Consider the following 15,160-nt stretch of genomic DNA (forward strand, 5'->3'; position numbering starts at 1 on the left):
TAAAAGTGCTCGCTGTCAAGCCTGAAGACCTTAGTTTGATACTGGAACCCACATGGTAGAAGTAAACAACTGTCTTCTGCAAGTTGTCCTCTGACCTACACACAAGTGACACACATGCCACATAACCCATATACAAAAAAAGAAAGAAAAACTTCCTTTCTAAGTGAAATTGAAAGGTAGCTTTATGAAGTACATTTAAAGATGAGAAAGGGGTGCTAAAGATAAACTGAGTGACAAACACTGGCCCCAAGTGAGCACAGTTTATTGTTGTTTCTAACATCCTTGCTTGAGATGTCTTCAGGAGAACAGGCATCATCTCTGTAGGCATTATGAGCACACTCTGGCAGAAACAAAGTGACTATTCAGAATCTAATAATGAACCCATAAACTCTGTTAGTTTTGTTTGTTACAATTTGTCAAATGTCCTGCTTTCTATCTATAGCTGGCACTGGCAAACAGAACCTTTTATTCCTTTTTAAAATTACTAATATTAACTCTCAAATCATACACTTTATGTCTCATATAGTAAATCTCTGTGAGTCTGCTCTCTGTCTCTCTGTCTCTGTCTTTCTCTCACTGTGTGTGTGTGTGTGTGTGTGTGTGTGTGTGTGTGTGAGACACAAAGGCTACATCAAGAGTTTAGAGGTGCCAGACAGTGGTGGCTCACGCCTTTAATCCCAGCACTTGGTAGGCAGAGGCAGGTGGATTTCTGAGTTTGAGGCCAGTCTGGTCTACAGAGTGAGTTCCAGGACAATGAGAGCTACACAGAGAAACCTTGTCTCAAAAAACCAAAAAGAAAGAAAAGAGTTCAGAGGCCTCAGTGGAGCTGATACAGGTATAAAGAAAGTCATTGCAATGGTTAGATAAAGTGTTAATGAATACAGTTTGGGGGCTGCTGGAGACAGGCATAGCTATGGCACAGCATTGCAGGGTTGAGTTGAGGTTCAGAGGTAAGGTGTAAGATTTCAGAGACTACAGAGCTGAGGTACATCTAGATGATGGATGCATAGATGGCAGTTTAAGTTTAAGTAGGTAGTGTCAGTGTTAGAGACTGAGCTAAGTTGAACCTTTGAGGTAAGAGTTGTCACCTGTTGTTCCCTTGACACTCAGCTTCGGTGGTTTGGTCACTGACATTGTACTGTTAGGTGTCCTCCTCTTTGGGGGTCCAGGTTTAGTAAATAACAGATTATCTTAGCTGGGATCCCACATTTCAACTGGATACAAGGAGGACATCTTTTTTTGAAAAAGATTTTATTTTTTTAAAAAAATTGTGTGTATATAAGTATGTGTGTCTGTCTGGAGGAGTGTATGGTGTGCCAGAAGAGGCTACAAGAGAGCATCAGATCTCCTGGACCTGGACTTTCAGGTAATTGTGAGGTGCCTGATGTTGGTATCGGGAGACAATCTCAAGTGTTCTACAAGAGCAACCAGTGCACTTAACCCCTGAGCCGTCTTTCTAGCCCCAAAGGAGGCATCTTTTACAAGATTTTCTTCTCTCTTCCCCATCCCTGCCTGCCTTGGTGTGTATGGGGGGGAGGGCAGTGTGTGTGTGTGTCTGTGTGGTTGGGCAGGCATTCTTGGCAGGTATGTGTGGAGGTTAGGAGGCGTCTTTGTAAAGCTGGTTCACTCCTCCTACCTTTATGTAGGTTCTGGGGATGGAGCTCAGGTTGTAAAGCTTCATTATTGGATTTCAGGTGCTTTTACTCACTGAGCCACCTAGTCAGTCCTTTGACAGGTTGTTAAGTTTTTTAACTATGCACACATGAACATGGTGTGTGTGTGTGTACATGCCTGTGTTTCTGTACTGGGATGTCAAGCTAGATAAACACTGCATCCCAATGAGTCACATCTTCAGCTCCTACTTGTGCGCTTTTAAATGCTGTAACTCAGTAATCTTATATCAGAGGGAACTGTTTGAGGGAACATACTCTTCTACCCTTCAGAAGAGTCTAGGGATAAAAACCAGAGCTGAAAACCTTCAAATGAAGTGATTTTTTTCCCCATTTACATCTGGCTTCCGTGCTTTCCTGGGAGACTTACTTGGGTCACTTTTTCTTTCAGAGATAGCCAGATCCTAATTTTTTGCAAGTAACCATGAATGCAGACTTAGAGTAGAGTACCTGACATCCCTCCTCCCCCCAATACAATGACTTTCTCTAGAGGTGGTCAGGAGGAGTGTCAGGAAACCCTGTCTCGAAAAAACCAAAACCAAACCAAACCAAACAAACAAACAAAAAAACTGATTGTAAAGTCTCATTACTGTAGGGCTCAGTAGTTAAAGTGCTTGTTCCACAAGCAAGCATAAGGATTGGAGTTGGGTTCTCCAGCACTCATGTAAATCCTGGGTAAATGTGGTGATTGCCTTTAATTTCAGCTTTGGAAGGTGGAGACGGGATCCACAGAGCAAATCTAGCCATATTAGTGACCCCTGGGTTTGATGAGAGACTTTATCTCTTTTTGTTTTGTTTTTATTTATTTATTTATTTATTTATTTATTTATTTATTTTTGAGACAGGGTTTCTCTGTATAGCCCTGGCTGTCCTGGAACTCACTCTGTAGACAAGGCTAGCCTCGAACTCAGAAATCCACCTGCCTCTGCCTCCCAAGTGCTGGGATTAAAGTCGTGTGCCACCACTGCCCGGCTAAGAGACTTTATCTCAATGAATAAGATGGAAGAGAGGCGGAGGGTGATTCTAGTATCACGTGCATGTGCACCCAGACTGGTCCCATTGGATTCGAGCAGCAGATCTGCTTGTTCTAAGAGGAAACTCTATGAGGAGAGACCTGTGCTGCTTGTTAGTTAGTGCTCTGCTCCCACAGCATTGCCCCATGACTCGACTGCTGGCTCTGTAGTTTTTATGAATTATGGTAGCTAGCAACAGCATTGTAATTCAAAGATTTGCAAATGCTACAAGACAAAGACCAAGTCATCCATTTGTGAGCTTGGTCATAAACATTTTTAGCTTCACTATGAAGTCCAAGAAAAGCCTAAGATGATACTAAAGGGTGGAAAACAAGGGGGAAATCTGTACTGTGTTATTAAGTTTTAGGTAGCTTCAAAATAACTTTTCCGGGGCTGGAGAGGTGGCTCAGCAGTTAAGAGCACTGACTTTTTCAATTCCCAGAAACCACACAGTGGCTCTGTAATGGGATCCAATGTCCTCTTCTGGTTAGTCTATAAAGAGACAGTGTACTCACATACATAAAATAAGTAAATCTTTTTTTTTTCCACAATGCAAGTTTAATTCTATAGAGTTCAGCCTCTTGTAGAAAGCATTCAAGCAACACTACTGATTTTTCTTATATTCACTCAAAAATAACCCCTTTTTAATACTACTTTTTATATTGTATATATTCGATGTATAAAATGGTTTTATGATTATATTTTCACTGGTTTATAAAGTACTTTGACCATATGTAAATAAAATAAAATAAAATAAAATGTTTATTTCTTTAAAAAAAAAGATTTATTTACTATATGTAAGTACACTGTAGCTGTTTTTAGACACACCAGAAGAGGGCATCTGATCTCATTACAGATGGTTGTGAGCCACCATGTCGTTGCTGGGATTTGAACTCAGGACCTCCAGAAGAGCAGTCAGTGCACTTAACTGCTGAGCCATCTCTCCAGCCCCAAGGATTTATTTTATTTTAAATTGTGTTTGTGCCTGAGTCCAGAAGAGGACAATACATTCCTTTGGCACAGAAGTTACAGGCAGTTGTGAACTGCCAGATGTGGGTACTGGGAATGGAATTCTATACCAGTAATTTTTAATATAAATGTAAGCAGTAAATTAATATAGTGTCTGTTTTCTTTATCCTAGCTAGTTCCCCAATAATGACACAGAGAGACCAAGATTTATTTTCAACTTAAAATACAATAACTAGGCATTATAAATCTATTCTAATCCTTTAATCTAATATGGTTACCCCCAGCCAAAATTCCCAAGATGCTTGCATTTTTGTGTTGCTCTGTTCCTTTGGGTTTCAGGTGTATTCAATGTCTCTCCATACCTTTTTCTTAAGGTGACTTTTTCTTCCTTCTCCCTTCTCCCATAACTGACAGAAGTCTCTTCTCTCTACTCTTCTCTCTATTGTCTAGTCACTGTCTTTTCCAGCTTTTATTGACAAGGCAGAGAATAAATGATGAACATTATTTACACATACCTGAGACAGGAGATTCTTGACACAAGCATTACAGTGCTGTGTCCAGATTGCAACAAGATGTGAGGGCAGAGAAATCAGCATTTGAACAACACGAGGATAAACTTTACACAGTGCACAGTAACATTATGCCTACAGAACTGTGGTCCTTCACAAGAGCAGCACCTGCTGTTAATTTGTGAGCTGTCTCTCCAGCCTAGTTGATATTGTTTTTAATGAGTATTCTTGGGTTTCTTTCTCCTTCAGGAAGAATTCTGTGAAATTATTGGGTCACATAGTATGAGTTTACAAAAAAAATGTGACTAATTGTCCTTTAAAAATGCTATGTATCCTTCTGAGATTTCCTTCTACAAGAGTATATGTGGGGATTACCTGGCAGTGGGCTGTCAGCAGGCTTAGTTGAAGTGGAGTGGGGTGTTTTAAACTCCCTCTTCCTTTGGGGGTGGGGGGTGGCATTGAGTCCAGAAGCTGGAGATCAAGGGCAAATTTACAGTGATTGAGAAGTTGCTATCTGAGTTTCCTTTCTCACTGAGTGAAGTGAGGCCACGTGTTTGGTGGCAGCTGAAGAAAGAGGTCTGGTGCAATGGCTGTAGCACCAAGTGGCTTTAAGTACTTCCTTTGTGGGTTAGTGATGGCCTCACGGATTAGCTCAGGAGCTGCAGAGTGCATGAGAGAGTAGAAGCAGGGGCATACAGAGAGTCAGGCAATGCTGTGTTGTGTTGTCCACATGCTCAGATCTCATCCTCATGTGCACATTAGGATCACTGGTAAACATAGATTTGGACACCCTGGAGGTGATATTGGACATCCATCAGCACCTTGCCTGAATAGTGGGCCTAGAGGAGGTGATGTGCTCAAAGATATCCAACACCAGCTGCCTCTGGGGATATTTCAGCTTTTGTGTGGGGAGGAATGGAGTATTGCTAGGATCATCAGTCTACTTTGATACAATGATATGGTCCATTTCTAGAACCTGCTGATACCTAGTACTCTCAGAACTGCCAGGGCCACAGGCTATATAGCCTTTAGCTGAGAAAAAGCCACACTCACTTTTCTCTTGATTTAGTAATAGCTGTTTCTATTTTTTTTTTCTTTTTGGGTATTTGTGTAAATCTGGTGGCCTTAGGATTGTGTAAAGTCTAAGGATGGTCAATAGTTTCTTTTTTTTCTAATGTTGAGCCCCAGCCTGGGCTACTTTGTGAGATCTCATGCAAGATCCAGGTAAGGTGGGGAGCCCCTTTGCCCACTGTGGGAGGACAGTTTCCTTCAGGTAGGCTGAATGCAGTCATCTCTTTTCTTTATCCCAATGCAGCATCTGGAAAGCATGTCTCCAAGTGATAGAGAAATGTTTATAATTGGACAAATGCTGTGTAGTCTACTGGTCAAGGGGACAGGACACAGGGCTGTACTGTCACTTGCTGAAGGTTGCCTTTTTATGGGAGGGGCCTTGTAGTTGAGGTTTCAGGCAGAGATGGCCTTTGGTGTAGGTGTGGTGGCAACAAGGCAAAATAAGAGGTGGGCCAGTCCAGCAGTGGGAGGTCAGGGGCATGGCTATTCTTGGGTCTGAATCCTTAGCAGGACAGATGATCAAGGCAAGAAAGGAACCCCATCTCTTCATTAGGTGCCCCACATGTATGTAGTGTGAATAGCTACACAGAGATACAATGGGCTCAGATTCCATCTTTCAAACCTACCAGCAGTATGACCTCTTTAGAATTTGGCCTATGGACAAGGAGATAGTAGGGCCTCTTTTATGAAGGACTGTGTGGTAGGCACACATTTCCCAGAGTGTGAACTGCGACTCACTTCTTTTTCTCCTATCTATTCTCTCTGTTTACCACTCATTGCTCACACCAAGTATTTGTCCTACAAATGTGGTTTTGCATGGGATGTTCCTTACCTCATGTGCAGCAGTTTGAACATAGGAGTTTTCTTCCTTGCTGTGTGTCTGTGCTTAGAAGTCCACAAGGTGAAGTCCACAAGGTGAAGATGCATGCTTGCTGTCCAAAGAAATGAAGTCAAGGTCTGAGAGGAAAACAGGAGGCTGGAGACGTAGGTAACAGGCCTCAAATAAAGAAGAACTAGAAAAGAACATTGCTGGGTAGAGTACAGAGAGTGGGGAAGGCTTACTCCTAGGAGACTGGTGGTTGTGAGGTTCCTCTTGGAGATGCCATCCATTTTGCCCTAAGCCTATGAGCAAGGTTTGATGGCTGTCTACCCCTAGCCTTAATGAGACAAAGTTCACCTCTTGGGTCTAGGCTGGCAGATGTATGTATTGTGCAATGTATGTGCATATGTAATGATTTCTTTTTGCTTGAGTGGTTGATGTGGGGACATTTTAGAAAGAGTATAGAAGCTTAGATTTTCTTAGTATTAATTGGTTTGTCAATTTAAAATAGGAACTCTGGGTGGGTATATTGGCATACACCTTTTATCCCAGCATGTATGAAGCAGAGGCAGGCCCATCTCTGTGAGTTCAAGGCCAGCCTGGTCTACATAGTGAGTTCCAGGACAGTGTGCTACATAGTGAGACTCTGTCTCAAGAAGAAAAAGAAGGAACTCTAAGACAGAGGCAGAGGCAGGTAGATCCCTTTGAGTTCAAGGTCAGCTTGGTTACATATCCAGGATAGCCAGGGCTACATAGAGAGACTTTGTCTCAGTTAATAAATCACTCAAAATAGGAATTCTGAAAAAAATGCAATAAGTTTTTTTTTTTTTTTTTAACCTGCTGTGTTCTGGGAAAGCTTTGAAACACATATAAATAATTCACATAAAATTAAAATTTCAGCCAATTGTGCTGACACATACCTGTAATCCCAGCACTCAGGAGGCTGAGGTAGGAGGATTGTCATTGACTTTGAAGTCATTGTGGGTTATATAATAAGTTCCAGGCAAAGCTGGGCTACAGAGTAAGACCTCCATCTCAATACGTTTAAACATATCCAAAAGCCGGGCATTGGTGGTGCATGCCTTTAATTCCAGCACTTGGGAGGCAGAGGCAGGTGGATTTCTGAGTTCAAGGTCAGCCAGGGCTATACAGAGAAACCTTGTTTCAAAATGGGAGCCTTTGAAAGCTCTGGGCAGGTGTGGGAACTGTGTGTGTGGGAGATGGCATATTGATGATAGCTGTTTTTTGCACTTGTAATAACTGAGCCCCGAGAAATCCATGGATGTGGTGTTGTGGTAGGGGAGGGTATTCTTCTTTGTTCCTTGGCTTTTTCACAACTTTTTACACATCCTTGTTTTCTTCTGACTTGGTGTCTTCTTGCCTTGCAGGATCCTGTGTGAAATGCAGCAAAGGGGTATTTGGAGCTGGCCAGGCCTGTCAGGCCATGGGGGATCTCTACCATGATGCATGCTTCACCTGTGCAGCCTGCAGTAAGTGTGCAGCAGTGGGGGTGGGAAGAGGAACACAGACTAAGAGTGGGGGAAGGTAAGATGGTAGGGATGGAACCCTGAGCTTCCTACACCCTAGGCAGTTGCTCCCCCAGGGATTCATACTCCAAGTGGATCATCCTTTAGAGTAAGGATTCTTAACCCCCAGTACAGAGCTAATGAAGTGAGGTGGCTTATCTCTAAGCACTTAAGATAGTGATGGTAAGTTGAGAGGTTTCAAAGTAGTCCTTAATAACAGAATTGTAATGGACCGTGGAAGACTCAGGAGGACAGGGAAGAGATGCTCAGTACCCTGTCAATTATCTCCCATACTTCAGGCCACACAGCTAGAGGACCATCGGTCAGTTGCTATGTCTCTTGTGAGGTGATGAGTTGAGCCAACAGCAGCTGCTCACTGTGGAGTCTGTCAGGCCTAATGTGTGCTCATCAGACTCAGTCATGGATTGATTTTGGCTTCTGCTGAAGATTAATATAGAAGAGATTTTTTTAAAAGTTCTTCTCTCCTCCTTCTCTTTTTCCTGCCCCTCCTTCCTGCTTTGCAAGCCATCTCTTAGCCTGGGCCCTAGTGGCACATATCTTTAATCCCAGCACTCAGAACTTGAGATAGGTGGTGGTGGGGTGAGTTTCAGTTCAGCCAGTCTGGTCTACATAGTGAGTTCCAGGACAGCCAGGGCTACACAGAAGAACCTTTAAATAGAGAGGGAGGGAGGGAGAGAGGGAGAGAAGGAGAAAAGAGAAGAGGGAGGAAAGAAAAAAGGAAGAAAGTCATCTCTTTACTAGGTCTTGGTACCATACAGGAACAACTTCTATCATTTCTGTGTCTTAATTCACATAATAAACAACTCATCATTTTCTCTGATGTATTCTACTCCATGAGTTTGGTCATCATTTCTACGTGATTTGGCAAAGTGAGCCAACTTTGCTAAAATGGCAAGAGTGTAAACATCATAGCACATATATTCTAGAGAAAAGTAAGGAACAGTGTATAGACAACACATACATGAAATGTGATTGGTTGGGCTGGAGAGATGGCTCAGAGTAACCGATCAGTTACTCTTCCAGAGGACCTGGGTTTTTTTCTCAGTACCTACACAGAGGCTCATAGCTGTCTCTTAACTCCAGTTCCAGGGAATCTGATGCCTTCTGGCCTCTACAGGGACTAGGCATGCACGCGGTGCACAGATATACATGCCTGCAAAATATGTGTGTGTGTGTATATATCTATATCTATCTATCTATCTATCTATCTATCTATCTATCTATCTATCTATCTATAATTTTTTTTTAAAAATGTCATTGGTGGCAGGGAGATGCGGCCCTGGGGACTTCCACTCAGATAAAGCCAGGCCCTTGACTATACCATAAAAAAGGAATTTAAGATGGATCAGTGTGAAGTAAGGTTAGTGAATTTATGAAGTAGAGATGAAGATTAGTACACATGTCAGGTTTAAGCACGGTGGAGGGTGGGGAGAGAGATGTGGGGTAGTGAAAACAAGGGAGGGAAGGAGGAAGGAGTGTAGGAAAGAAACAGATTAGTTGGTAGAGTACTTGCCTAGCATGCATTCAGGCCCTGGGTTCCATTCCCAGTACTGCATAAATCAGGCATGATGGTGAGCATCTATATTCCCAGCACACAGATCAAGAGTTCAGGGTCATCCTTAGCTACATAATGAGTTCAAGGATAACCTGAGCAACATGTTCAAAAGAAAAGTTATCTTTAGTCTTTGTCTCTTTCAACTTTTTTTTAAAATTTTTATTTTCCTTTAATTTTTGAGATTATAATGTAATTACATCATTTGCCCTTTCTCTTTCCTCCTGCCAAACACTTCCATATACCCCTCCTTGCCTTCTTTCAAGTCAATGGCCTCTTCTTTTCATTGAATGCTGTTACATATATGTGTGAGTGCACATTCCTAAACACAACCTGCTGCAGCCTATATGATATTACTTGTACGTTTGTTTTCAGGACTGGCCATTTGCTATTAGGTAACCAGTTGGTGTGCTCTTCCCTGGGAAGCCTAACAACTGTTTCTTAATCATTGCTGTTTACCAGGGAAAAAGTAGAAACTGTTTTTGAAAAAAGAAAATTCAGGCAGTTATTATTTGAGCCAGGAAAGCTGTTAGCAGGCAGAAGCCTACTGATGACTATGGGGCTGCTGCACCAAAGCATTTTGGACCAAGTGGCTGGTAAATAGCTGCATTGGCTGTTCACAGTGGAGTCTGGGAAGCCAAGGTCAGGCACCAGCATATTTAGTGTTTTAACTGGGCTGTTTCCTCTTTCATAGATGGCCTTCCTGCAATCCTCACAGAAGGGAGGTGGAAGCTCTCAGAAGGGGACTTCTCTGAGTCACCCCACAGCTCTGGCCTCCTTCACAAGGCTCCGTCTCCCAACACCTTCCCCCTAGTATAAACACTTTGGACTCTGGCATCTCAGCATGAGAATTTTAGGGAAACACAGACATTTAGTTCTGTGTAGATGCATCAGCCATTTTCACCTGCAGTTGTTTGATGTTATACATCTATTCCTTAGTGTACTGTTTAGACTGCCTCACATGGTGGTACACAGACACTTGTGGACTAAGGTATTAGGCTCTTTTAAGTTTTGAATATAACTTACATTGTATTCTGGTTTGAGTGTCTTTCTCCTCTAAGACTCATGTTGACATGTGATGGCCTAACCCATAGTTTCTGGCATTTGAAGGTGGGGGCACTTGGATGGTGATTAGCGTTAGTTGAACTAGGTTCATCAGGATAGAGCTCCCCAATTGCTTTATAGTAAAATAACAGATCTCTATCATTCTGAGATGCCTTGTTCTACCTTTGGCAAAGTCCCCTTTAGCAAGAAGACCCTCATCAGATATGGCCTTTCCACGTGGGACATTTAGAATTGTGAACTGAGTAATCTTTTTTCTATATAAATTATTCAGATTGTGCTATTCAGTTATAGCATAGAAAACAGACTAACTGAAAACTGAAGATAATGTGTCAAAAGTGCCACCTTACTGCATTCTTGTCCTAACATTAAGGGAATGACACATGCAAAAGGATTCAGAGGACCACAGTGCCAGTTGGAGGAGACTGAGAAGCAATCTTGGGCTGTGATTTAGGAGCCTCAGCATATACAGTCTCTTCTGAGCATTGGTCAGGATGCCTCATATCTCTGTAGAAGAGAAAGGCTGGCAGCAGGCTCGCTCTCACCTACTTTGTGTTTAGGAAGCTACATGCGAGGTATCTCAGCAGACCAAGGCAGACCTTTGCCTTCTAGGTGTGGGCACTACAGCAGGTTCTCATGCACAGGCCTGCACACTCACCCATTTCTAGATATAAGAACCACACGATAACCACAAAGAACAATTTGAAGACAGAAGAAGCTTATTGCTTTTAGCCTTGTAGTGCATCTGTCTTCATTTCGGTGTTTCCCCTCCATCTTTATCCAAATCTGTACACATTTTAGAGTTGGAACCAGAATGCATCTACAGTGCTTCCTCATTTACTTAGCAGCTGTAATTGCACCAGTACTCACATGGTAACCCACTTAGTCACTGCACAGTCTGGCTTATGAGTTATTAAATGTCTTTGTTCAGTTGCTTTTTTCCCTGAAAAACAAAAACAACAACAACAACAACAACTACAACAAACCCCAAAAAACACTGAGCTGTTTCCTTGGCATTCTTTCCCACAATATTGCATTCAGAAAGTGGAAGTGTGAACATCTCTCTGTGGGTTGTTCAAACTCTCTTGTTTCTTGATGAACTCCTCAGCCCTTGAGTGTTTGGTTGCCATGGAGACATGTGCTGTGGTCTGTCTTCTCCTTGCTCATGCCCTACCCACCTGTGGTGGCTAAGGCCCCAACAGGATGCTCTTAGAAAGCTGTTGGTTTTCCCTAAAGAAGAGAGCAGGAGCAGCCTATGCAATGCTGGCTCACACTGTCAAGAAACTTGGCTGAGCATTCATCTCTGGTGGTGCTGGGATTGGAATGAGAAGAAATAAGTGTGCTGACTTGTGACAATCGTGTGGGGTTCCCTTTGGCACTTTCTGGAATAGGCTAAAAGAGAGAAAGTAGGTAAGGCCTTATATAATCACCCCAGACAGTTTGGGTCCAAAAATGTAAGATTTTTGCAGTCATTGGGGTTTATGTGCACATTTGTGCGAATAGATATAGAGGCCAGGGGAGAACTGTAGGTGTTGTTTATCTGGAGCTGTCCACCTAGATTTTCTTTTCATTTTGTTTTGTGTATTTTGTATGGGCAGGTGGGCGGGCTTGTACATTCTATAATGTAGCTACTTGTAGACTAACTTGTAGGGTTGTTCTTTTTTACCTAGCAGCCAAAATCGAACTCAGACCAGTAGACTTGGTGGCCAGCATTGTTTATCCACTGAGCCATTTTGATGACCCATCTACTAGGAATACTAATAGGAATCACCAATTAGGTTAGGCTGGCTGGCCAGTGAGCCACCTGGACTGTCTGTCCCTAACTCCCCAGCATTAGGATTATAACACTCCGAAGTGCCTGCTTTTTATGTAGATTTGGGGATCAAACTCAGGTCTTCATGTTTCATAGCAAATACTTTCCCAATTGAATCATCTCCCCAGCCCAAAAAGGTTCTTATAGCCCTTTTGTTTTCCTTACAAAGTCTCAATCTGCCTCTGGGGTCCAAGACCCTTTTCCTTAACTTTGTAATTGACCTTGCCAACCCAGTTTTGGAAACACCCACATATTCTAAGTTAGTGGAGTTTAAACTAACAAATTTGTGGCAAGCCTGCTTTCTCAACAGAGGCACTGTAATATTCCTAGGTAATTCTGAGGTGTCACTTGCAGCTTACCATGGGTATGATGCTCCAAGTGCCTCACTATGTCCCTGTCATAGTCCAGGGGGTTCTGTTGTTGCCCTCATCTTATAAGTCAGCCTAGCTTGTTGAGTATATCATCCCAGACAGCTTGATTAGCTCTTGATCAGAATCTTGTGGCTCCTCAGCCCTTCCTCCTCACCTCTGATCTCAATTTCCTTTGCCAAGAGAGTATACGAGCTACAAGAGTGAGCTGGCGCTGGGTGACCATCTTGCCTTGACTTTTTTGGCCAAGTTGCTGACTTGAGCAGGGCCTTGTAACAACAGTCTGGGTGTGCAGCCTCTCTTGAGAGAGTGTGTAAAGTAGACTAGATTAATGAGTCCCACTTGTCCCAGCATTCTTCACTGTGTTCACACCTAAGTGTGATCTGACTGAGTCAGCTAGATCTGAGAACACTGAAGGTCAAGAATGTGAGGAGGGATGAGGAGGCAGCGAGTGAGAGAGTGGGACAGAGAGAACCCAGCATAAGCTGAAGCTAGGCAGAATGTGTAGGTTTGTAGACCCAGGATGGGTGACTAGAACCTGGTGTGTTCTCAGCGTTCCTATGCTTATCTTAAGGGTACTCTAGGCTAGATGACCAGGCATGGTTTCCCAGGCTAGACTTGGCTAGCCCAGGGACCATGAAGTCCTCAACTGTGAGAGATCATCAAACTCTTCATGCTTTATCTAAATATATCCAGGTGTCACCTCCGCTTACTGCTACATCTCTGTTCTAAGCACCTCATGTTGTACACTTGTGTGGGCATTGTCATCTTTTCCTTGTCATCTCAGACCAAGGATGGCACCTTGGGTGCCCCTATGTGTCACCTGCCTCTTCAGCTTTAAGGGGAGTCTCTCATGTCTCAGATGTCACATCAGATACTGGAATTCTACTCTTGGATGTCCTTGGCTCTTCTCAGTTATCCTTCCCCGCTCTGTCTCTGAGATTTCCTCTTGGTGTGAGTAGGGAGTTAGAAAGTGCTCAAGTCATGTTGTAAACTAGAGGGGGAAACTCTTACCATGTGTGGCAGACAGCAGGAGGGCTGAGGTTGGGTGTGGCCCTGAGGCTCAGCATCCAGAAACAAGGAGTGCTTTCAGGGCTCCAAACAGCTTAGGAGTCCGGCAAATCAACTCCTGGACAGAGGCCATAGGTCTTCCCAGTGGCCAGAGCAAAGCCATTCCACATCAACAACACTCCCTGCAGTGATCACTGCCCAGCCTTGTGCCACATGGACTCTGAGAAGGGAGTAGAGACATGGAACATATAGAAAAAGAGGAAAATAGTGGTGGGCATAATTATTTTCCTCAGGTAGATTTCATTTAAGGAAACTGAAGGTCGGTTGGTCTGTCTGTCTATCTGTCTGTCTGTCTGCCTGCCTGCCTGCCTGCCTGCCTGCCTGCCTGCCTACCTGCCTACCTACTAAGGAGTCCAGAGGCTAGGCAATGGCTAGTGACTCTTTCCTGGGGAGAGACAAGGACAAGGGAAAGAAAACTCTAGGCAAGGCTGGAGTGCTTCTACTTTCCACCTTTCTGCCTTGGACCTTGGTTTACCAGGGCCGGCTGAGCCTGTGATGTGCCAGTGAGATCTGCTCATTTGAGCTTAATTGATATGGTTGATTTGCCAGATATCATGGCTAACACCTGTTATCCCACCACTCAGAAGGCTGAGGCAGGAGAATTGAGAGTTCCAGGCAAGCTGAGCTAGATTAACATGCTATCTCCAACAATAGCAACAACAATATAAAAAGTATTTTTCCCTGCCTTACCTTACTGTTAGCAGTATGCTTTAAGAGCTGACCTATTCTGGAAAGAGCTGTTTGAAGAGGTGGATCAGACTGAGTTTTGTGGTGATCCAGTACTCAACCCCCTAGTCACAGGTGACATCAGGTCCTTGGAATGTACTCATTCAAGACCTAGAACTCAGCTAACTTACTTACTTCTATACATTTTTAAAGGTAGGATCTTACTCTTAGCCCAGTCTGGGCTTGAATTGAATTTATTATGTAAAGCTGTCCTCAAAGGTGTGGCAGTTCTTCTGACTCAGCCTCCTGAATGTTAGGATTGTAGATGTGGACTACCACACTTGTCTTGGAACTGAGTTGTTCTAGAGATTTATTCATTTATTAGTTTTGTGTGTGTGTGTGTGTGTGTGTATGTGTATGTGTGTGTGTGTGTGTGTGAGTCTGAGAGAGTGAAAGAGAGGGGGAGACAGACAGAGAGAGAGAGAGAGAAAGAGAGAGAGAGAGAGAGAGAGAGAGAGAGAGAGCGCACAAGAGAGGGAGGAGTGAGTGCACATATATGTGTGGGTACATGTATCTGTTCGTGTGTGGAGGCCAGAAGAGGGCATTCAGATCCCTTAGAGCTGTAGTTAACAGGCCATTATAAACTGCTCTGGTCCTCATGATTATACAGCAAACGACTTTAACCACTAAGCCATCTCTTCAGCCCAGAACTGAACTTTTAATGTTACTTTATTTTAATTACATTTATATGTAAATACTCCCATCTGTCTGTTAGTCACTATGGACAGCACAGACAGACTTATCTAGGTGACCACTGGCTTCTGCTCCCTTTGATGAGGAATTCATCTCCTTGCTGGGAAGCCTTTGCATTTCTTACCCATCAAGGAAACATTTGTAGTGAAGTCTTAGCCAATGGCCAACTACTTCTTTTAGACTTTGTTATATCATTCCTATTTCTAGAAGAGAGAGTGCTGTTACTGGAGGCTTCATTTTACTCCACAGATTAAATGACTGGCCTCTGTGTGGCAC

The 15,160-nt window shown here is 43.2% G+C and overlaps 1 protein-coding gene and 1 long non-coding RNA gene across 2 annotated transcripts in view; one reads left to right on the top strand and one right to left on the bottom strand.

The window, feature by feature from the left end:
• Nucleotides 1–15,160, top strand: part of Limd1 (LIM domains containing 1) — a 51,218-nt gene that overhangs the window by 18,390 nt on the left and 17,668 nt on the right. Inside the window, exon 2 of the mRNA XM_031345760.1 lies at nucleotides 7,441–7,542. Within this exon, the coding sequence (XP_031201620.1) occupies nucleotides 7,441–7,542 (102 nt within the window). The remainder of the gene's footprint in view (nucleotides 1–7,440; nucleotides 7,543–15,160) is intronic.
• Nucleotides 3,899–15,160, bottom strand: part of LOC116073742 — a 29,944-nt gene continuing 18,682 nt past the window's right edge. Inside the window, exons 3-4 of the long non-coding RNA XR_004111887.1 lie at nucleotides 6,065–6,164; nucleotides 3,899–4,118 (exon numbers count right to left, since the gene is read on the bottom strand). This is a non-coding gene — a long non-coding RNA (uncharacterized LOC116073742). The remainder of the gene's footprint in view (nucleotides 4,119–6,064; nucleotides 6,165–15,160) is intronic.

This window comes from Mastomys coucha, unplaced genomic scaffold, assembly GCF_008632895.1.
Source record: "Mastomys coucha isolate ucsf_1 unplaced genomic scaffold, UCSF_Mcou_1 pScaffold23, whole genome shotgun sequence".
NCBI lineage: Eukaryota > Metazoa > Chordata > Mammalia > Rodentia > Muridae > Mastomys > Mastomys coucha.